The sequence below is a fragment of the Papio anubis genome, chromosome 4 (genome assembly GCF_008728515.1).
Source record: "Papio anubis isolate 15944 chromosome 4, Panubis1.0, whole genome shotgun sequence".
In the NCBI taxonomy this organism is placed as follows: domain Eukaryota; kingdom Metazoa; phylum Chordata; class Mammalia; order Primates; family Cercopithecidae; genus Papio; species Papio anubis.
In genome coordinates, this window is record NC_044979.1 from 140,203,794 (window position 1) to 140,227,138 (window position 23,345).

The following is a 23,345-nucleotide window of genomic DNA, read 5'->3' on the forward strand; positions in this document are numbered from 1 at the left end:
AAAGACTCTAAGAGAAGGCTTTGTCTGGCTGGGTTTGGAAGGATGCGTAGGAGTCTTCTAGGGAGTGCAGGCACACTCTAGGCATAGGTAAAGATCTGTAGGTGTGGCTTGTTGGGATGGATTTCAAGTATTGTGGAATGAGGACAGCTATGAAGACAAAGGCAGGAGAGAGGATATTTAATAGATTTCATGCCAATGGCTCCATCTGAGTTTCTGATAAGGACCCAGAACCCTTGGACTCCCCAGTAACATTGATTGAGTTGTTTATGATTCCTCATAGAATATGAACTCAAAGGAGGTCAGTGAGGGGTGTGTGTGTGTGTGATTCTTTGCCAACTGCCAAGGTGGAGAAGCCTTTTCCAACTGCAGGCGGAGCACAGGTGGCCCTGCTACTGGCTGCCACTCCAGCCCTGCCTCCTTCTCCAGCATATAAACAATCCAGCAGCCTCAGTGAATCACTGCTGTGCAGGGAAGGAAAGCTCCACGCACACAGCCCAGCAAACAGCAGCACACAGCTGAAAGGAAGACTCAGAGGAGAGAGATAAGGAAGGAAAGTAGTGATGGATCTCATCCCAGACTTGGCTGTGGAAACCTGGCTTCTCTTGGCTGTCACCCTGGTGCTCCTCTATTTGTGAGTAACTGTCCAGGCTCTTCACCTCTGTTTTCTTGAACTTGGGGTGCTAATCAGGCTTCTATTTCCCTTATCTGTTTTGAAGATCAAAAAAGATGGTCAGGCTGGGCATGGTGGCTCACACCTGTAATCCCAGCACTTTGGGAGGCTGAGGCAGGTAGAATGCCTGAGGTCAGGAGTTCGACCAGCCTGTCTAACATGGTGGAACTCTGTCTCTACTAAAAATACAAAAATTAGCTGGGACATGATGGTGCATGCTTATATTCCCAGCTACTCGGGAGGCTGAGGCAGGAGAATCGCTTGAACCCAGGAGGCAGAGGTTGCAGTGAGCTGAGATCATGCCACTGCACTTCAGCCTGGGTAACAGAGTGAGACTCTGTCTAAAAAAAAAAAAAAGAAAAAAAAGATGTTCAAAGAGAAGTAGCTTAAGTGTTGGATGCTACAAACACATAGAGGTTATTATAGATCTTATGCAGATGTATAAAGGAATAAATAAGCATCTCCCCTGTCCATCTTTAGTGGCAAGAAGGGTTTAGGGACAGCATTGATTAAGGATGATCTACTTGACAATAGTTTGGACCGAAGGAAGGGTAAGGAAGGAAAGAGTGATGGATCTCATCCCAAACTTGGCCGTGGAAACCTGACTTTTCCTTACTAAACCAGAATTTGGATTTTACATTTTCCCCTTTACACTGCAGGAGAAGAGGATGAATCTTCTCACCGGTGGGATCCTGGCATCCTAGAGCAGGTGGAGGGAAGAGTCACTCCCCACTGTGGGTAGTGAGGCTTCTTGCCTGTCACATTGCACTTCCACCTCAATTTCACACTTACTAAGATTCGGGAATCATGATGACAGGAACATAGAAAATATAGACGTCATTTTAATTCTTTCACAGAAACGTTAGAAATTCGGTGAGTTGTGGCAACGTATTTTCCATCTTCTGACATTTTAACACGAATTGATACGGCTTAAATTCATTCTATTTAAAATCAGATTTTTTTGGAGATAGCCTATTTCCAGCATGTTCCTCCTAGGTGATAAATGAGGGCTGTTAGTTCAGTATTTGTTACAATAAATGTGTGTAAAATAATCTCACCATTCCAGAATAATGTCAGGAATATGAATCTAATGCACAAATGTGTAACTCTATGACAAGATTGCATATGTCTTTTAAAATATATCTTCCCAACAGTTTATTTTAATACCCCTATTTCAAATAAACCTGCTTAACAGGTTATCTTAAACTGTCAGGGCAGGGGAGTAAGCAAGACTGTGAGCCAGTGATGACAGCAAAAGCATCCAGGTAGGATCAAGGTGAAGTGAGAATATTCCTCATCCTTCACGGTAGAACTCCAAAGAGATATTCATAGGTCCTGGCCCCCTAGTGGAGGTCACTCAAAGGACAAACATGTTCGCATCTCATCTGCTTCAAGCCTGGACACAGGGGCACCATCTGTGTCAATCTGTTTGTGGTCGGCCATGTTGTGGGGCTGTCACTACAGATTTGGGCAGCCAGGCAGACAATACCTTAGCCTTAGATGATGCTGGTGCAGCCCAGGAGTCAGAAGCTGTAGTGTAGACCATGCCCTCCTTAGGCCAACACAATTAAGTGCACTAGATGACTGGCTTTTCTGTTAGCCTCTTCACTGGAACCAAAAGCAGCATTACTCTACCAAACAGAGGGAGCTGGAAAGAAACTGAACAGTTTGCCCAGCCTAGCCTCTGCCTTGACATGGAACCATGTGAGTCTAGACATTCACCTAGATCTTTCCTCGGGGGCCAATGCTGCTGACACATTAACTCAATAGTTTGTCCTGGCCTGAGAGACCATGTAACTTGTAGAAAGTTTAGAAGCAGACATTAGTGTCACTGATTTGTCATGGCTGTGACAACAAAGGAAGGAACTGGAGTGGGAAAACCAAAGGCCACCCTGGTTTTGGCAGATGGTGCACACACTTCCACTAACTGTTCTGGGGGCAAGGATCCAAAAAATGCACTATTGGGCCTGGCTATGCTGCCTCTGCTGGGTCCTCCAAACATAAGCCTCCATGCCATTTCTCAGTTGTATTTTACCGTATATCATCAGAGTCACTGGGTTTGCACAGAATGTTTGGAACCTATACTGTCTTAAGGGCTACCCTTTAAATAAGAGAAAGCAAGGTCTTAATTCAACTGTCTGGAACATTTTATGTTTACTTATGTGGAATACTACATCTTTTGCTATCATCAGGAGGGTACGTGGACATTAGAAGGCCCTTGCCTTTCAGCTGAAAGCACATATGAGGCATATGGATCCATTTATATACACTATGCTTTTCAGCCACATTTTCCTAATTTGTCTCTCTGGGGTCAACGTTGTGGGACTAGCAGATTTGTGGTTGAATTGATGGATGGTAACCTCTTCCATCAGCTTTTCTTTTTCTTTTTTGAGGCAGAGTCTTGCTCTGCCACCTAGGCTGGAGTGCAGTGGCACGATTTGGGCTCACTGCAAGCTCCGTCTCCCGGGTTCACGCCATTCTCCTGTCTCAGTCTCCCAAGAAGCTGGGATTACAGGCGCCCGCCACCACACCCGGCTGATTTTTTGTATTTTTAGTAGAAACGGGGTTTCACCATGTTAGCCAGGATGGTCTCAATCTCCAGACCTTGTGATCTGCACACCTCGGCCTCCCAAAGTGCTGAGATTACAGGCGTGAGCCACGGCGCCCGGCCTCCATCAGCTTTTCTTCTTCCTCCAGTTTCCACTCTTCAGTTACGTCAGACGGGGAAGGTCTTCAGACATCCAGAACCCCTGGTTGGGGGAGTCCATACATGACCCATCAAAGATGAGTTGCAAGCAGGCCTGCCATAGGGAGCAGCAGCCTTAACGGGTTTTCCTACAGAGACAGTTGATGTGCAGAGGCAATAAACTGACTGCTTTGTGATTGATCACCTTGAGAAAAATGAGCATGTCTGGCTGTATTAGTCCTTTCTTGCATTGCTATAAAGAAATACCTGAGGCTGGGTATTTATAAAGAAAAGAGATTTAATTGTCTCATGGTTCTGCAGGCTGTACAGGAAGCATAGTGACTTCTGCCTCTAGGGAGGCCTCAGGAAATTTACAATCATGACAGAAGGTGAAGGAGAAGCAGGCAGATCTTTACACGGCTGGAGTAGAAGCAAGAGAGAGTGGGGAGGAGGTGCCACACACATTTAAACCACCAGATCTCATAAAAACTCATTGTCATGAGGACAACACCCAAGGCAGGATGGTGCGAAATCATGAGAAACTGCCCCTAGGATCCAATCACCTTCTACCAGGCCCAACCTCCAGCATTGGGGACTACACTTCAACATGAGATTTGGGTAGGGGTACAGATTCAGACCATGTTGCTGACACTGTGCTTATCAAATGAATATCACCAGTTGGAAGGCTAGATTCCACAAGAGGAGGAATGACCTGGAAATTGGTTCTTTAGTTGTGATTCTTCTGCACACTGTCATTCAGTGACCTATGAGTCAATCATCTTTACCAATAGGTCAAATCAACCAGATCATCTGACCACAGAGACTGAGTTGTAGCTGAAAGCTGCTCACATTTCTATGAGGCCAATGGAAGCCTTGAGCACAGTTGTCAGTCTGTAGAAATAAGGACTCTGTGACTCCTCCAAGACTTCTCTGTGAATGATGGTTTAAGAAGGGCCAGATCCTAAAACAGGGTCAGAACTTCGAGGGAAGGGAAAGCATAAAAGCCTCTAGGCAAATTCTAAAGACAGGGTCACCATAGGCTCTCAGTGACCCTCTGTGACCGAGTGGATGCAGTGATGCAAAATCTCATCATCACGGCTGAAGACAAAAGAAAAGTCACCCTTTCTACCTAGGATGAGACTCCCCAAATTTGGGAAGAGGCCACTTACTAAACAGACATAAGGGAATAAAGAGACCTGGAAGAATTCCTACCTGAACCTTTCAGGAGCACTCACGTTTGAGGACATTTTTCAAGTATTTGCTTCAGGATTGGGACCTTGAAGGCTTCAGCTGCTTTTAGCTAATCAATTGTAACTTTTTGGGATCTCACAGTGGGGGTGGGAAAGGACCTGATGAAGAAATATAATTATTGCCATCAGAGTTACTGTTATTATTTATTGCCTTAATGTTACCTCCTTCTCTTGAGCATTCCAGTTCCTCTGTCAGTGACTCATCAACCCCTATATCTATAAAGTCACAATCCCTGTGACCTGATTTCTGTTTCACTTTGTAGATATGGAACCCATTCACATGGACTTTTTAAGAAGCTTGGAATTCCAGGGCCCACACCTTTGCCTTTATTGGGAAATGTTTTGTCCTACCGTAAGGTGAGTGTTTTTGAGCTCCCTCTTTTGCTTCTCATGATTGCAAAGAGCAGCTTAGTTCCATCAGTGAAAATGCTTCTCCTCAGGAGGAAAGTCTGAGGTTTTACACTTTCAGAAACAGTGTGTAGGCATCACCCAGAGCATGGCAAGGTTTACACCGGGACTCTCTTGCTAACTCTCAGGAACCTCAGGTTTGCTTCAGTTGAGCAGCCCAAATCTCAGGTAGATCAGCAACCTGATGTTGAGAACTTGATGTGCAGACTTTGTGAGCAACATAAAGAAGATTTTCTTTTTGCTCCATGCAGGTTCCCAGGAAGGTACAGTCATACTTAGTTAGTATTAAAAGTAGGAAAAGGACCTCCTGATTGTGGCTTGTAATCTGTGTACATGAGAGTCAAACTTTCCTCTCTGTAGCAAGGGCTCTTGAGTAACCTTTTTTCCCTTCCTTCTGGACAGGTTTGAAACTCAGTTTGTTAGGGAGCCCAAGTATTTACCACTGGTCATTTGCACCTGCTTCAATCCTCTCCAAAAAATGCTAAATTCCCCAAGGGTATCTCCATGGTTCTACCCCAGCTCTTACTCCCCATGACATCTTTTGCAGCTTTGAGGGTCAGAACAAAGGGGTTCTGCTTTACTTCTTTTCCTTCAAAGGCTGCACCCTAGGGGTAAGTCTGATCAAGGAGTGGATATAACTGAGATGAGATAGTGGTTGTCTATGAAACTCAGATATTTAAGCACCAAATGAATGTGTGGGGTTTTGTTTTACATGAAGATGGAATCACATTCAAAATCACTAGAAAGGGGATGATTTGATGAAATTATTAAATATTTAATTTTGCTGAATAGAATATCATATGTGCCACGTGGACCGTGAACTTTGGCCGAGCCTCTGTGCCTAACCTGGTCTGATGCTCTGCCCAGGGCCTGGGCCCTGGATGGAAAATTAGGAGCCCATGTCCACATGGCCAGCAGCAGCAGTCAGCTCTCTGGCTTACATCATCTTTCCCGCATACCTGAGACTTGTTTCTCAGATTCTGATTCTCTCAGGTGAGGGCTTTGTTGTCTAATTACTACCCAGGAATTTCATATTTTTTCCCTGTGCAAAAAAATAATTTCCCCACCACCTTCTCCAGGTCAGCTCTTTAGTAGATGTACCCCCAAGATACACATTCCTGGGACCTTTGTTTGCACAGTGAAAATGTCACCCCTGAAATGTAGATACAGGAAGATTTGTTTTTAAGTTTCAGTGAAAACTCCGAGCAAGTGTTGTAATTGGCTGTGTACGATGTGTAGAGGGGACATTTTCTCAGAACTTCCATGTTAAGCTGGAAAACTGGAAAGCAAGTCCACTTTGTCATTCTGTCACTCACTCATTTCTCATTCAACAACATGCCTCATATTTATCTAAATCTACTAGACTAAAAGAGGTCCCTGGTGTCTGTAACTTTCTAATTCTGCTAGAACTCTAGAGTGAGCTCATGAAATAAAAGAAAAGGATGACGAACAAGGAGATGAAAGACTGCGCATTCTCTTCTGATGCTCATTCACTTTCCCTCAGCCTCAGTTTCCCCACATGCCCCTGGAGGTGATCATTCACGGATTCATGAGATTTTAGAGACAACACATGAAAAAGCAAAAAGACATCAGAAAGACAAGGAGGTACTTAGTATTTATACACAAGGATAAGTCATTCAGTATCCACAACACTTGGAGAAAATTCAAGAGTGATTTTAAGTTTCCCATTTCAAATACTTCCTCTGTTTTCTCTTATTTCCTTTTTGATGTCTCTAAATAAGCTTCCTGTAACTGCCAGCAAGTCTGATTTCTTTGGATTCAACTGTTTTCATCTCAATTAGAGGCAGGGTTAAGTACATTTAAAATAATAATCAAATATCATTTTGTTTCTCCTCCCAGGGCTTTTGGACGTTTGATATGGAATGTTATAAAAAGTATGGAAAAGTGTGGGGGTGAGTATTCTGGAAACTTCCATTGGATAGACTTGCTCATATGATGAGGTTACCCCACTGCACAGAGGACAGTCTCAGCCCAAAGCCTCTTGGGATGAAGCTCTTGTCAACATGACTACAAAGAGAGTTCTCTAGAAGAACAGGATATTTACTTGGGAGTAGAGTATTGCCATGGGAATCTGCATGCCATTATAAACTATGTGCAAACTCACGGAAGTAAAGCAAGACAAAGAGTCTCCAAGGAAAATATGAGGAGGATTTCATATCAGTTTTGAAATAATTATCCTTCGCTACAAAGATCAATAGCAAGGGTGGCACCATACCAAGGTTGGACAGGCAGTTGCTGATTAGATGCCCTTGTAGAAATCTTTTTGTTTAATGTTGGGATGGCCTTTGTGCAAGCTTGTAGTTTTGCAAAGTCTTTTGTGATAGTTTTGTTATCAGGCATACAAGCATGAGAATCCTCTCTTCATAGCCTTCTTTGATTTATTTGTCAGAATTTTTAAACACACACACACACACACACACACAAAAAACATCATTTTGCTTCTGACAACATTCACACTCGCTATTGTAAAACTTTTCAAAGCTTGTCCTACCAAGGATCCCATGTGTCACCAGGTGTCCAGTTCTACAGTCTGAACTAGACTGGGAGCATTGTGGTTACCACTTTTCTCCAGACTTTGGTGGCCCAGGGACTCACAGCATCACGCTCTGTCCAGTGTCTGCCTATTTCCCTCTTCTTTTTTTCTTCCTTAGGTGCCCTCTTATTACATGCATTGTCTCAAATACTTCTAATACGTGCTCATAAACGCATGGCATCATCTCCTTCCCACGTCGATTCACTTTCAATTAAAAACCAAAACCCTTTCATTTACACTTTGGATTTAAAGTGCTTTTGAATGAAGGGTGAGAGACAATAGAGAAACAGATTGGCAAATCACTTATGCTCTGCTGTTGTTGTTTTTGTAATTTTCTCTGCAAGTGTGGAACTTTTCATTCTGTTTTGTTATTAAATTTAAGTCAAGACTTTTTAATAGAAGGGTATATAAGCATTTCTTTGTCTATACCTTTCTGCTGAATTTGAAGAAATGCTGAATATTCTTAATCACTGTGTTCCCTGGCAGGCTGATGGACTGTGATTTTATTTTTTTATTTTTATTTTTATTTTTTAAATTATACTTTAAGTTCTGGGTTACATGCATACAATGTGTAGTTTTGTTACATAGGTATATACGTGCCATGATGATTTGCTGCACCCATCAACCCTTCACCCACATTAGGTATTTCTCCTAATGTTATCCCTCCCCTAGCCCCCCACCCAACAACAGGCCCCAATGTGTGATGTTCCCCTGTGTCCATGTGTTCTCATCATTCAACTCCCACTTATGAGTGAGAACACGTGGCGTTTGGTTTTCTGATCTTGTGATAGTTTGCTGAGAATGATGGTTTCCAGCTTAATCCATGTCCCCGCAAAGGACATGAACTCATTCTTTTTTATGGCTGCATAGTATTCCATGGTGTATACGTGCCACATTTTCTTTATCCAGTCTGTCACTGATGGACATTTGGGTTGGTTCCAAGTCTTTGCTATTGTGAATAGTTCCGCAATAAACATACGTGTGCATGTGTCTTTATTGTAGAATAATTTATAATGCTTTGGGTATATTCCTGGTAATGGGATTGCTGGGTCAAATGGTATTTCTAGTTCTAGATACTTGAGGAATCGCCACGCTGTTTTCCGCAATGGTTGAACTAATTTACACTCCCACCAACAGTGTAAAAGTGTTCCTATTTTTCCACAACCTGTCCAGCATCTGTTGTTTCCTGACTTTTTAATGATCACCATACTAACTGGCATGAGATGCTTTCTCATTGTGGTTTTGATTCGCATTTCTCTAATGACCAGTGATGATGAGCATTTTTTCACATGTCTGTTGGCTGCATAAAAGTCTTCTTTTGAGAAGTGTCTGTTCATATCCTTTGCCCATTTTTTGATGGGGTTGTTTGCTTTTTTTCTTGTAAATTTGTTTAAGTTCTTTGTAAATTCTGGATATTAGCCCTTTGTCAGATGAATAGATTGCAAAAATTTTCTCCCATTCTGTAGGTTGCCTGTTCCCTCTGATGATAGTTTCTTTTGCTGTGTAGAAGCTCTTTAGTTTAATCAGATCCCATTAGTCAATTTTAGTTTTTGTTGTCATTGCTTTTGGTGTTATATACATGAAGTCTTTGCCCATGCCTATGTCCTGAATGGTATTGCCTAGGTTTTCTTCTAGGATTTTTATGGTCCTAGGTGTTACACTTAAGTCTTTAATCCATCTTGAGTTAATTTTTGTATAAGGTGTAAGGAAGGGGTCCAGTTTCAATTTTCTGCATATGGCTAGGCAGTTTCACCAACACCATTTATTAAATAGGAAATCTTTTCCCCATTGCTTGTGTGTGTCAGGTTTGTCAAACATCAGGTGGTGGTAGATGCGTGGTGGTAGATGCATGGTTTTATTTCTGAGGCCTCTGCTATGTTCCATTGGTATATATATCTGTGTTGGTACCTGTACCATGCTGTTTTGGTTACTGTATCCTTGAAGTATAGTTTGAAGTCAGGTAGCGTGATGCCTCCAGTTTTGTTATTTTTGCTTAGGATTGTCTTGGCTATGTGGGCTCTTTTTTGGTTTCATATGAACTTTAAACTAGTTTTTTCCAATTCTGTCAGGAAAGTCAGTGGTAGCTTAATTGGCATAGCATTGAAACTATAAATTACCTTGGGCAGTATGGCCATTTTCATGATATGGTGTCTTCTTATCCATGAGCATGGAATGTTCTTCCGTTTGTTTGTGTCCTCTTTATTTTGTTAAGCAGTGGTTTGTAGTTCTCCTTGAAGAGGTCCTTCACTTCCCTTGTAAGTTGGATTCCTAGATATTTTCTTCTCTTTGTAGTAATTGTGAATGGGAGTTCACTCATGATTTGGCTCTCTGTTTGTCTATTGTTTGTGTATAGGAATGTTTGTGATTTTTGCACATTGATTTTGTATCTTGAGACTTTCCTGAAGTTGCTTATCAGCTTAAGGAGTTTTTGGGCTGAGATGATGGGGTTTTCTAAATATACAATCATGTCATCTAATTTTCCTAATTGAATATCCTTTATTTCTTTCTCTTGCCTGATTGCCCTATTCAGAACTTCCAACACTGTGTTGAATAGGAGTGGTGAGAGACGGCATCCTTGTCTTGTGCCAGTTTTCAGAGGGAATGCTTCCAGTTTTTGCCCATTCAGTATGATATTGGCTGTGGGTTTGTCATAAATAGCTCTTACTATTTTGAGATATGTTTCATCGATACCTAGTTTATTGAGAGTTTTTAGAATGAAAGGCTGTTGAATTTTGTCAAAGGCCTTTTCTGCATCTGTTGAGAAATTATGTGGTTTTTGTCATTGGTTCTGTTTATGTGATGGATTACCTTTATTGATTTGGTATGTTGAACCAGCCTTGCATCCCAGGGATGACGCTGAGTTGATCCTGGTGGATAAGCTTTTTGATGTTTTGCTGGATTTGATTTGCCAGTATTTTATTGAGGATTTTTGCATCGATGTTCATCAGGGATATTGGACTAAAATTCCCTTTTTTGTTATGTCTCTGCCAGGCTTTGGTATCAGGAGACACTGGCCTCATAAAATGAGTTAGGGAGGATTCCCTCTTTTTCTATTGTTCAGAATAGTTTCAGAAGGAATGATAACAGCTCCTCTTTGTACCTCTGGTAGAATTCGGCTGTGAATTCATCTGGTCCTGGACTTCTTTTGGTTGGTAGCCTATTAATTATTGGCTCAATTTCAGAACCTGTTATTGGTCTATTCAGAGAGTCAGCTTCTTCCCTGTTTAGTCTTATGAGGGGGTATGGGTCCAGGAATTTATCCATTTCTTCTGGATTTTCTCGTTTATTTGCGTAGAGGTGTTTATAGTATTCTCTGATGGTAATCTGCATTTCTGCAGGACCAGTGGTGATATCCTTTTCATCATTATTTATCGCATCTATTTGATTCTTCTCTCTTTTTTCTTTATTAGTCTTGCTAGCGGTCTATGTATTTTGTTGCTCTTTTCAAAAAAACAGCTCCTTGATTCATTGATTTTTTGAAGGGTTTGTTGTGTCTCTATCGCCTTCTGTTCTGCTCTGATCTTAGTTATTTCTTGTCTCCTGCTAGCTTTTGAATTTGTTTACTCTTGCTTCTCTAGTTCTGTTAATTGTGATGTTACTGTGTTGATTTTCGATCTCTCCTGCTTTCTCTAGTGGGCATTTAGTGCTATAAATTTCCCCCTACACACTGCTTTAAATGTGTCCCAGAGATTCTGGTACGTTGTATCTTTGTTCTCATTGATTTCAGAGAACATCTTTATTTCTGCCTTCACTTCCTTATTTACCCAGTAGTCATTCAGGAGCAGGTTGTTCAGTTTCCATATAGTTGTGCAATTGAGTCACTTTCTTAATCGTGAGTTGTAATTTGATTTCACTGTAGTCTGAGAGACAGCTTGTTGTGATTTCTGTTCTTTTACATTTGCTGAGGAGTGTATTACTTCCAATTATGTGGTCAATTTTAGAATAAGTGTGATGTGGTGCTGAGAAGTATATTCTATTGATTTGGGGTGGAGAGTTCTGTAGATGTTTATTAGCTCTTCTTGGTCCAGAGCTGAGTTCAAGTGCTGAATATCCTTGTTAATGTTCTGTTTTGTTGATCTGTCAATATCAACAGTGGAGTATTAAAATCTCCCATTATTATTGTGTGGGGAGTCTAAGTCTCTTTGTAGGTCTCTAAGAACTTGCTTTATGAATCTGGGTGCTCCTGTATTTGGGTGCATACTTATTTAGGATATTTAGCTTTTCTTGTTGAATTGATCCCGTCACCATTATAAATCCCTTCTTTGTGTCTTTTGGTCTTTGTCAGTTTAAAGTCTGTTTTACCAGAGACCAGGATTGCAACCCCTGCATTTTTTTTTTTTTTGGTTTCCATTTGCTTGGTAGATCTTCCTCCATACCTTTATTTTGAGCCTATGTATGTCTTTGCATGTGAGGTGGGTTGTCTGAATACAGCACACAACAGGTCTTGACTTTTTATCCAATTTGCCAGTGTGTGTCTTTTAATTGGGGCATTTCTCCCATTTACATTTAAGGTTAATAGTGTTATGTTTGAGTTTGATCCTGTCATTATGATATTAGCTGGTTATTTTCCTTATTAATTGATGCAGTTTCTTCATAGCGTTGATGGTCTTTACAATTTGGCATGTGTTTGCAGTAGCTGGTACGGGTTGTTCCTTTCCATGTTTAGTGCTTCCTTCAGGAACTCTTGTAAGGCAGGGCTGGTGGTGACAAAAATCTCTCAGCATTTGCTTGTCTGTAAAGGATTTTATTTCTCCTTCTTTTATGAAGGTTAGTTTGGCTGGGTAGGAAATTATAGGTTGGAATTTTTTTCTTTAAGAATGTTGAATATTGGCCTCCATTGTCTTCTGGCTCATAGGGTTTCTGCCAAGAGATCTGCTGTTAGTCTGATGAGTTCCCTTTGTGGGGAACCTGACCTTTCTCTCTGGCTGCCCTTAACATTTTTTCCTTCATTTCAACCTTGGTGAATCTGATGATTATGTGTCTTGGGGTTGTTCTTCTCAAGGAGTATCTTTGTGGTGTTCTCCGTATTTCCTGAATTTGAATGTTGGCCTGCCTTGCTAGGTCGGGAAGTTCTCCTGGATAATATCTTGAAGAGTGTTTTTTAACTTGGTTCCATTGTCCCCATCACTTTCAGGTACACCAATCAAACATAGATTTGGTCTTTTCACATAGTCCCATATTTCTTGGAGGCTTTGTTCATTTCTCTTCTGTCTTTTTTCTCTAATCTTGTCTTCTCACTTTTATTTCATTAATTTGATCTTCAGTCACTGATATCCTTTATTCCACTTGATCAGATTGGCTACTGAAGCTCATGTATGCTTCACGAAGTTCTCTAACTGGTTTTCAGCTTCACTAGGTCATTTAAGCTCTTCTGTACACTGGTTATTCTAGTTAGCCATTCGTCTAACCTTTCTCCAAGGTCTTTATCTTCCTTGCGACTGGTTAGAACATGCTCCTTTAGCTTGGAGAAGATTGTTATTACCATCCTTCTGAAGCCTACTTCTGTCAACTTGTCAAACTCATTCTCCATCCAGTTTTGTTCCTTTGCTGCCAAGGAGTTGTGTTCCTTTGGAGGAGAAGAGGTGTTCTGGTTTTTGGAATTTTCAGCCTTTCTTCTCTGGCTTCTCCCCATCTTTGTGGTTTTATCTACCTTTGGTCTTTGATGTTGGTGACCTACATATGGGGTTTTGGTGTGGATGTCCTTTTTGTTGTTGTTGATGCTATTCCTTTCCATTTGTTAGTTTTCCTTCTAACAGACAGGACTCTCAGCTGCAGGTCTGTTGGAGTTTGCTGGAGGCCCACTCCAGACCCTGTTTGCCTGGGTATCACGAGCAGAGGCTGGAAAACAGCAAATAGTGCTGCCAGATCCTTCCTCTGGAAGCTTTGTCCCAGAGGGGCACCTACCTGTATGAGGTGTCTGTTGGCCTCTACTGTGAGGTGTCTCCCAGTCAGGCTGCCTGGGGATCAGGGACCCATTTGAGGAGGCAGTCTGTCCATTATCAGAGCTTGAATGCCATGCTGTGAGAACCACTGCTCTCTTCAGTGCTATCAGGCAGGGATGTTTATGTCTGCGGAAGTTGTCTGCTGCCTTTTGTTCAGATACACCCTGCCCCCAGAGGTGGAACCTAGAGAGGTGGTAGGCCTTGCTGAGTTGCGGTAGGCTCTTCCCAGTTTGAGCTTCCCTGCCACTTTGTTTACACTGTGAGCATGGAACTGGCTACTCAAGCCTCAGCAATGGTGGATGCCCCTCCCCCCGCCAAACTCTAGCATCCCAAGTCAAGCTCAGACTGCTACACTAGCAGCGAGCAAGGCTCCATGGGCATCAGACCCACCAAGCCAGGTACGTGAGGGAATCTCCTGGTCTGCCGGTTGCGAAGACCATGGGAAAGGTGCAATATTTGGGCAGGAGTGCACCACTCCTCCAGGCACAGTCATTCACTGCTTCCCTTGGCTAGGAAAGGGATATCCCCTGACCCCTTGCACTTCCCGAGTAAGGTAATGCCCCGCTCTGCTTTGGTTCACCCTCCATGGGCTGCCCCTACTATCCAACCAGTCCCAATGAGATCAACAAGGTACCTCGGTTGGAAATGCAGAAGTCACCCATCTTCTGCATAGATCTCACTGGGAGTTGTAGACCGGAGATGTTCCTATCTGACCATCTTGGAAGTGACCTGGACTGTAATTTTATAAGGTGGCCTCAGCCAATTGCAGCAGCTGTTCCGTGTCAGAGGGACTAGAGGTTTGGTGAGAGGAGTGGAAGAGGTGCAGTGCTGTGTTTGTTCACTAGAAGCAAGTGGGAGAAGTTTTTGCCTCTTTGTACTTCATCTTCTTTCATCGATTCATCAGAAACTGCAGTGCTGGCTGCAGGGTGCTGTGGAGCTGGCATGGCCCACACAGGCAATGTAACTAATAGAAAGAACACACAGCTCTGGATGTCAATAGGGCTTACACCAATGGCCATTGAAACCCTTAATCCCTGTGAGCATTTGATGATTTACTTGCCTTCAATTTGTCACGGACCTAATATTCTTTTTAAAAATAAAATATTTTAAACATATGAAACATTATGGAGAATGGCATGGGAAATACCCATGTATGCACCACCCAGCTTAACAAATGCTCTACTGTCATTTCTAACCATGGTCTCTTTGAAGAGCTCTTTTGTCTTTCAATGTCTCTTCCTTGTTTGGCCCACATTATCCTTCATCATATGAAGACTTGGGTGACTCCTGTGTCAGTCTCTTGCTGTGTGTCATACCTAATGAACTAGAACCTAAGATTGCTGTGTATTGTACAACTAGGGTATTATGTAATGTCAGGATCAAAGTCTGGCTTCCTGGGTTGGGCTCTAGCTGTAGAATAAGGCTGATCAACTCTGTGTTTTCCACACAGCTTTTATGATGGTCGACAGCCTGTGCTGGCTATCACAGATCCCAACATGATCAAAACAGTGCTAGTGAAAGAATGTTATTCTGTCTTCACAAACCGGAGGGTAAGCATTCATGTGTTGAAATTAAAATACTGATTGATTGATTAAATTTATATTTTGAAATTCTTATCTATTCATAGACAGTTGCCTAAAAAATGTACAAGAAGGTTCCATGTCCACTTCATCCCGTCCCCACCAATGGTAACACCTTGCAATCTTGCATAACTATAAATACAGTATATTCACATTCTATAGTACAGGAAATTGACATTGATAAAGTTCACAGAGCTTATTCAGATTTCACCAACTTTATGTGCCCTCATATGTGTTCTATGCAAATTTATCACAATCATAGATTTGTGCAATGACCAGCATGATCAAGCTGCAGAACCCATTTGCATTCTATGCAAATTTATCACATTAGTAGATTCGTGCAACGACCAGCATGATCAAGCTGCAGATCCACTCTGTCTCCATGTGGCTCCCTCCTGCTTTCCTACAGTGACAAGTCTTTTTCTTTGACAGGGTCCATATCAGAGCAAACTTTTTAAAATTTTGAGGTGGCCAATGTATTAATATTTCCTTTTCTGGATTGTGCTTTTGGTGCCAAGTTTGAAAGTTCTCTGCCTAGCCCTCCTTCCTATATTGCTGTTTTTTTCTAAAAGTCATAAAATTTAATGCTTTACTAAATGTAGCTCTTTTATCCATTTTGTGTTTTTTTTGCATAAGGTATGAGATTTAGATCAAGCGTCATTTTTTTGTGTGTGTGGCTTATGGCTGTCCAATTCTTCCAATGCCATTTTTGGAAAGGTGGGCATATTGTTAAAAATCACCTGGGCATACTTCTTTGCATCTCTCATGTACTACTCTGTCCCATTGATCATTGTGTTTATTATTCCACCAATATCACACTGTGGTGACTCTAATAGCTGTACAGTAACTCTTAACATCATGTAGAGTGATTCTTCCCACTTTAATTGACTTATTTTTCTCAGATTTGTTTTAACTCATCCTGGTCCTCTGCTTTTCCATACAAATTCAGAATGAGTTTATCAGTGTCTACAAATAAACGTGCTGTTATTTTGACGAAAATTGAATTAAATATGTAGACCAATTTATGGAAAATCTGTATCTTTACTGTTTGGTCTTTCAATTCATGAACATAGTATGCCTCTCCATTGCCTTAGGTTTTCTTTGATTGCTTATAACATTTTGTAGTTTTCAGCATAGAGATCCTGTACATGTTTTGTTAGATTTACAGCTAAATTATTTCATTTTTGTTGGAATGACTGTAAATGATATTACATTTTTCTTGTATTTTCAGATATTGATTGTTGTTACACAGAAATGTGCTTTGTTTTTGTGTGTTGATCTGGTATCCTAGAACCTTGCAGAACTGGCATGGTAGTTCTAGAAGTCGTTTTGTATTTTCCTTGAGATTTTACACATTGTCAATTATGTCACTTGAAAATAGAGACAATTCTCTGATTTCCTTTCCAATCTGTATGCCTTTTATTTATTTTCTCTTGTCTATTGCACTAGGACTTCCCAGTATAATGTTGAGTAAATGTGGTGAATTTTTGAATTGTTCCTAATCTTAGGAGGGAAGCCTTTGGTCTTTGATCATTAAGCATGATTTTGATGAAGTGGGCTGTTTTTTTTTTGTTTTTTTGTTTGTTTGTTTGTTTGTTTTTTGTAGATTCTCTTTATCAAATTGAGGAATTTTCTCTCCCTAGTTTCCTGAGTTTTTATCATAAATGAATGCTGGAAGTACTCATTATAAAAAAATATGGTTATGGAAGATGAAAGAAAGTTTCAACGTGTTGGCTTGATAGGCCAGTTCCAAGTTGGCAAAAATAATTATCTCTTTTTTTTTCTTTCTATCAATGGAATAAAAAATTAAGAGAAAAGAATGTTTATGAAATCATGTTATTTCTTCAAAATATGTTCCTAGTTTTAAAGGTATTACCTACTATTTTTTTTTAAACCACCACATCGAGGCACCTCTTTTTCACATTGCCCATGCTGTAGGAGAACATACTGACAGCTCGTCTGAGGCAACATACAGTCCACCAAAGTCACCTGCTTGTCTGTCTCCCCTCCTTCTCTACACCGCAGAAGTGCTAGGTCTTGATTCTGTCTGTTCTACTGGAAGAACACGTTCCCTACTATGTGGATAATTTGCATGTAAAAGGTGACTGGGATATACAGGCTGGAGACCACATCAGGTGGCTGGGTCTCCCGAATGCTGCCACCTCACACAAATACATCCCAGGACACTGGGCATCTGGGATAAATCTGTATTGAGCATCTAGCATAGGGCCTGTTACCTAGTAGATGGTCACTAAATAATTGTTGAATATGTGATGCCTGTTTAACACATTTTCTACAACCATGGAGATCTCCACAACTGATGTAGGACAGAATGTTTCTGCTTTGAACTCTAGCCTTTTGGTCCAGTGGGATTTATGAAAAGTGCCATCTCTATAGCTGAGGATGAAGAATGGAAGAGAATACGATCATTGCTCTCTCCAACTTTCACCAGCGGAAAACTCAAGGAGGTATGAAAACAACATGAGTTTTAATAAGAAACTTAAAGAATGAACCTGGTGGGGACAGGTATAAAGTAAGATCACAGTCCCTTTCCAAGGGGTAGTCCACTGAATTTGAGCTTCCTAAAAATGGTCTTTTATCTTTATGTACAGAAAAGACATCACAAAATTCATTATAAAATGTCACTTACTGCTCTGTGCTGGGGAAAGCCATGTCCTTCTGGGACTAGAGTCTGCACATTTAACTACGGGTGGTGTTGTGTTTTGTGCTTAGATGGTCCCTATCATTGCCAAGTATGGAGATGTGTTGGTGAGAAATCTGAGGCGTGAAACAGAGACAGGCAAGCCTGTCACCTTGAAAGAGTAAGTAGGAGCACAGCCTTGGGGTTCTGAGCTGTCATGATCCCCTCCAGCTGCCTGCCATGGAGCTGATATTCCCACTGTTGGGTTATTCTATGACCAGACAAAAGGAGGGCTGTGGTAATGCAACTTCAATGGGTCTCCCAAGATGGGGAAGCTCCAATGAGATGGGGCAGCTGGAGGAAAAGGATCTTCTCCCCTGTGCACAGGGGCCAGGGTTTACATATCCATTAAATCGTCACCTTGGATATTCTGGAAGACTAAATACATCCATTGGGGGGAAAAGTGTGATTGTACCAAATTTTTAAGCATGGAGTGTATGGGATGGTGGAAGGCGAAGGCACTTGGTATCTGTTGGTTGGCAGTGAGTAGGGTGGGAAAGTTATAATGGAGAACTTAGAATAACTTTGATCCTTTCATGTTTTTTTCTGAGGATATCAGTAGAATACTAAATATTAACAATTCCCACCACTTCTGCTTCCTCTGGTCTCAAGGAGAAAAGGTGGTAAAAACGCTAGAGGTAGGGCAAGTCTATTTTTTGCTGTCTACACTTATGCAGGAACAACAGGTGTAATCTGAGCCTGTCCTGGGCAGACCGGAATATGTGGTCACTTACTATAGAAATTTCCAAATCAAATTTTGAGAGATTCTTTTTTTTTTAACCAGAACATTCTTGGTCATTATATTTTACAAAAATAATTCTGCCTTCAGGGCAACCTCAGCTCACCACAGCTGGGGATAGTGGAACTTTCCAAAGCTTGAGCAGGGAGTATAGAGAATAAGGATGATATTCCTAGGAACTCAGAACAGGGTGTTGTTGCTTTGTAAAGTGCTGAAGAGGAATCAGCTCTGGGCATAGAGTCTGTAGTCAGGCAATGCCACCTTTCTTGAGCCCCTTAGGAAGAGTTAATTATTCTACTCTTGTCCTGCTGAAGCACAGTGCTTACACATCTTGTATCATCCACACTCAACATCTGCTACTACAGTTTTCTGATAATGGGTCTCTGTCTTCCTATGACTGGGCTCCTTGACCTCAGAGGTAAGTCTAATTCGGTCAAGTATCTCCATCACCCCCAGCATAGGGCCAGGGGCATCACTGGCACCCGATAACCACCTTCTGATGGAGAGTGATGGGACATGATCCAGTAGATAGTTCTGAAAGTCTGTGGCTCTTTATCTGTCTTGACTGGACATGTGGGTTTCCTGTTGCACGTATAGTAGAAGGATGGTAAAGAGGTGCTGATTTTAATTTGCCACATCTTTCTCCACTCAGTGTCTTTGGGGCCTACAGCATGGACGTGATCACTAGCACATCATTTGGAGTGAATATCGACTCTCTCAACAATCCACAAGACCCCTTTGTGGAAAACACCAAGAAGCTTTTAAGATTTGATTTCTTAGATCCATTCTTTCTCTCAATAAGTATGTGGACTACTATTTCCTTTTCTCTCTTCCTCGCTTAAAAATAACTGCTTTATTGAGATGTAAATCACCATGTAATTCATCCACTTAAAACATACAGTTCAGTGATTTGTAGTACATTTGAAGATATGTGTGACCATCACCATTTAAAACTTTAAAACTTTTTTTGTCAATCTAGAGACCTCATACATTTTTAGCTATCAACCACCTGCCACAAACCCTGTCATCATATGCAACCGCTAATCAACTCTCTGCCTTTATAGATTTGCCTATTCTGGACACTTCATAGAAATGATATTCATTTGTCAGGGTTTTTTTTTTATTCTCTAGTTCATGAATTTGTACTTTAGTCTGTATTATTTTCTTTCTTCTGCTGGCTTCAGACTTAGTTTGCCTTTCCTCATTTACTGTGTTGTGGCATGAATGTAGATGATTGATTTGTGATTTTTTGTTCTTCTAAATGTAGACATTACAGCTACAAATTTCCCTCTGAGCAATTTCTTTGCTAAATCCCATGAGATTGTGGCCTATCACATCTTAATTTTTGCTCACCTCAAAACAGTTTCTATTTGCCCTTTTGGTTTCTACTTTGACTCATTGGTTACTTAAACGTTTATTCTTTAACTTCCACATATGTGTGAGTTTCCCAATTTTCTTTCCCTTATTGATTTTAGCTTTATTCCATGATAGGTGACAGAGATATGCTGTGAGGTGACAGAGATATGCTGTGTTATTTCTATCTTGACTACCTACTATTTCTTGAACAGCAAGATTAATTTTGAGCTTCAGATTATGATTCGGGTTATTCTAGGAGACTCTAGTCCAATAGATAAAGGCAAAGAGATTAAGGCATTGAATTTTGTTCCTTTTATCATTCAAAAGATGCACAAGGGGCTGCTGATCTCACTGCCGTAGTGATGGTCCCTATGCATAGACCTGCCCTTGCTCAGCCACTGGCCTGTGAGAGGGCAAAAGTTATAGAAGGAATGGCTTCCACTTGAGAACCTTGATGTCTTTTACTCTTCTGATTGGTAGAGAAAATTAGAATTGCTCCAGATAAATTTTGCATTTTCACAATGGATTTCTTTTTCTGTTTTTGTTTTGGTTTTCCTACAGCAATCTTCCCATTTCTCATCCCAATTCTTGAAGTATTAAATATCTCTATTTTTCCAAGAGAAGTTACAAGTTTTTTAAGAAAATCTGTAAAAAGGATAAAAGAAAGTCGCCTCAAAGATACACAAAAGGTAAAATCTGGTGGCAGTTATAGGAGGATGCTTAGTTTTTCATAATTTTTTAGATAATATACATATGATTGGTGCACTTACCTGTATGTTTTTAAAGAATGATTTTAACATAAAGACTACTCATGTTTAGAGCAAGAGAATTCATTTGGTAGGAATGCAGAAAGTGGAGTTTGGGGAAGGAGATATGAGAATGAGTCAGAGATAGCACATAAAATTTGATATCAGACACGACAGTTAGTATGCCTTGGCATAAATTTTATTGAGATAAAACTTTACCACTTTATTTCCTTTCAATAAATTGACAGAGGATAAACATTACTGTTTGGAAATATATTTTACTGGTATTATGCTTTCCCCAGATCATAGATTGGTGGACTCATTTCAAGTACAAACCTGTTATTTTGCCCATTCTCCAATGAAAGGCCCTGTTGGGCCACCTGCTGAAGTGTAGTGTGGGTTAAATTTGAGCCATCTCACATGATAGCCAGATTTGTTTCAGGAAAACATCCTGCTTTCCAAGGATTTAGAAGGGTATTTTTTTCACTAGTGACTCAGGCAACACCCATCAGATTTCTGGTCTTCAAGGACCCATACTCTGGGAAGGGAGATGGAGGACTGCTCTTCTGATTTACTTCTGACTTCAGGAGCCACTTTCTGTCAATGAAATTTCTCTTTTTGCTTCTAGCACCGAGTGGATTTCCTTCAGCTGATGATTGACTCTCAGAATTCGAAAGAAACTGAGTCCCACAAAGGTAACCAGAGTGCTTCTGGGGGCTACTAGTGGGGCACTCAGAGGGAGGGCCTTGTTCTGAAAATGTGCAGGAAGTATTCCAAGAGGATGAGAATTTCTGCCACATAGCAAAACGACACATGTTTGGATGTTACAAATGGTAGCTGGAGGCACTTTCTAGAGGCATACAGGCATAGATAGCCATGTTCTAAGATTAAAGGGCAACCTAAGCAAACCTGGCATGCTAGAAAGTCAGTCGGCGGTCTGTGGATCACCTACATCAGATCAAATGCCAGTTCTCGGCCTCCTCCAGATCCAATGAATCAAAACTTCTGCCTGTAAATTTATTAGGTTGCTGAAAAAGTACTTTTCATTGCAGAAAAAAGCAATGAAAAGTAATGGCAAAATCCCACAATAACTTTTGCAGCAACCTAATACATCTAACATCCAATCAGGAGCCACACTGTTCCAATCAGGGGGATTTTAGCTGGCAGTGCTTGTTGAAAGTATGTTCATCAGGTTAATCTACTGCAAAGTTATTTTCTCCTTTGGAATGGCTTAGCAACTTGTGGGGATAACCTCTGAGATCGTGTAAATATCCTCTTTGTCTTCAATGTTTCACCTAGTAATTTTACAACCCATGTATGGTTTTTTTTTTTTTTTTTTTTTTTTGAGACGGAGTCTTGCTCTGTCGCCCAGGCTGGAGTGCAGTGGCCGGATCTCAGCTCACTGCAAGCTCCGCCTCCCGGGTTTACACCATTCTCCTGCCTCCGCCTCCCGAGTAGCTGGGACTACAGGCGCCTGCCACCTCGCCCGGCTAGTTTTTTGTATTTTTTTAGTAGAGACGGGGTTTCACCGTGTTAGTCAGGATGGTCTCGATCTCCTGACCTCGTGATCCACCCGTCTCGGCCTCCCAAAGTGCTGGGATTACAGGCTTGAGCCACCGCGCCCGGCCCACAACCCATGTATGGTTTTTACTGAAGTCACTGTGACTATGACAGTGGCGAAATGATGACCATGGTCAATTTCAAGCCACCAAGACTTGGCAACCATCTCATAAAATTCCTGAATATTTAACTATTGGTTCTAGAGAGCAGGACTGGACTGACTCCAGCATACTGCTTTAAATATGTCCATATCTACATCTACTTTTGTCTGTATGTCTATCTACGTATCTATCTATGTATATATCTATCATCTATCTATCATTTATCCATCTATCATCTATCTACTTATCTATTATCTATCTATCATCTATCTATTCATCTGTCTATCCCAATACAACTTGCTGTAATAAAGGAAATAGTCTATTGTTTTACTGTTTCATATAGAAATCAAAGACACATACGGCTTTTTAGCACTGGATATATGGCTAGTGCCACTGAAGATCAATTTTAAATGGTATTTCAGTTTAATTGAATACAATTTGATTTTCAATAGCCACTAGTGGATAGTAGCTACCATATTGGACAGCAGAGCTCTAAACTTTGAGATTATAGTTCAATTTCACATCAGTATCATCAGGTTCATGATAACTGAATGCAATGATTAGGTAGTTGAATTTACCCACAACTGCATCACAGAAGTCTTCACTGGTAAATCACAGCTCTGTCAACCTTTCTCACACTCCTTTCATATTGGTTTTAGTTGTGAATTACATGGTTGGAGCAGGCACCATATTTATTTCTGTGTTCTAGGTCTTTAAAAGTCCTAATCCAGTCCTGATCAAACAGACCAGTGATAGACCACCCTGACCTTCCCTCAGGAGAAAACCAGAAGGGAGGCCAACCTGTCATCATAGGAGCTTATGCTATGTTAATGCCATTCATCAGATTGCAATCAACACCACTCATCTAGCTTTTTGTCCATCTCTCATCTTTTTTTTTTTTTTTTCTGAGACGGAATCTCACTCTGTTGCCCAGGCTGGAGTGCTGTGGCTGGATCTCGGCTCACTGCAAGCTCTGCCTCCCAGGTTCACGCCATTCTCCTGCCTCAGCCTCCCCAGTAGCTGGGACTACAGGCGCCTGCCACCACGCCTGA

General features: G+C 41.2%; 1 protein-coding gene across 2 annotated transcripts in view; it reads left to right on the plus strand.

The window, feature by feature from the left end:
• The first annotated feature begins 345 nt into the window (after positions 1-345).
• The window catches only part of LOC101026757 (cytochrome P450 3A8), a 30,366-nt gene continuing 7,366 nt past the window's right edge, over positions 346-23,345 (plus strand). Inside the window, exons 1-9 of one of the 2 annotated variants that reach the window (XM_003895756.3) lie at positions 346-631; positions 4,870-4,963; positions 6,875-6,927; positions 14,961-15,060; positions 17,445-17,558; positions 17,824-17,912; positions 19,183-19,331; positions 20,448-20,575; positions 21,261-21,327. In XM_003895756.3, coding sequence (XP_003895805.1) covers positions 561-631; positions 4,870-4,963; positions 6,875-6,927; positions 14,961-15,060; positions 17,445-17,558; positions 17,824-17,912; positions 19,183-19,331; positions 20,448-20,575; positions 21,261-21,327 — 865 coding nt within the window. In that variant the 5' untranslated portion in view covers positions 346-560. Of the gene's footprint in view, positions 632-4,869; positions 4,964-6,874; positions 6,928-14,960; positions 15,061-15,424; positions 16,486-17,444; positions 17,559-17,823; positions 17,913-19,182; positions 19,332-20,447; positions 20,576-21,260; positions 21,328-23,345 lie in introns of those variants that run through there. The other variant, XM_021935178.1, reaches the window with a different exon arrangement.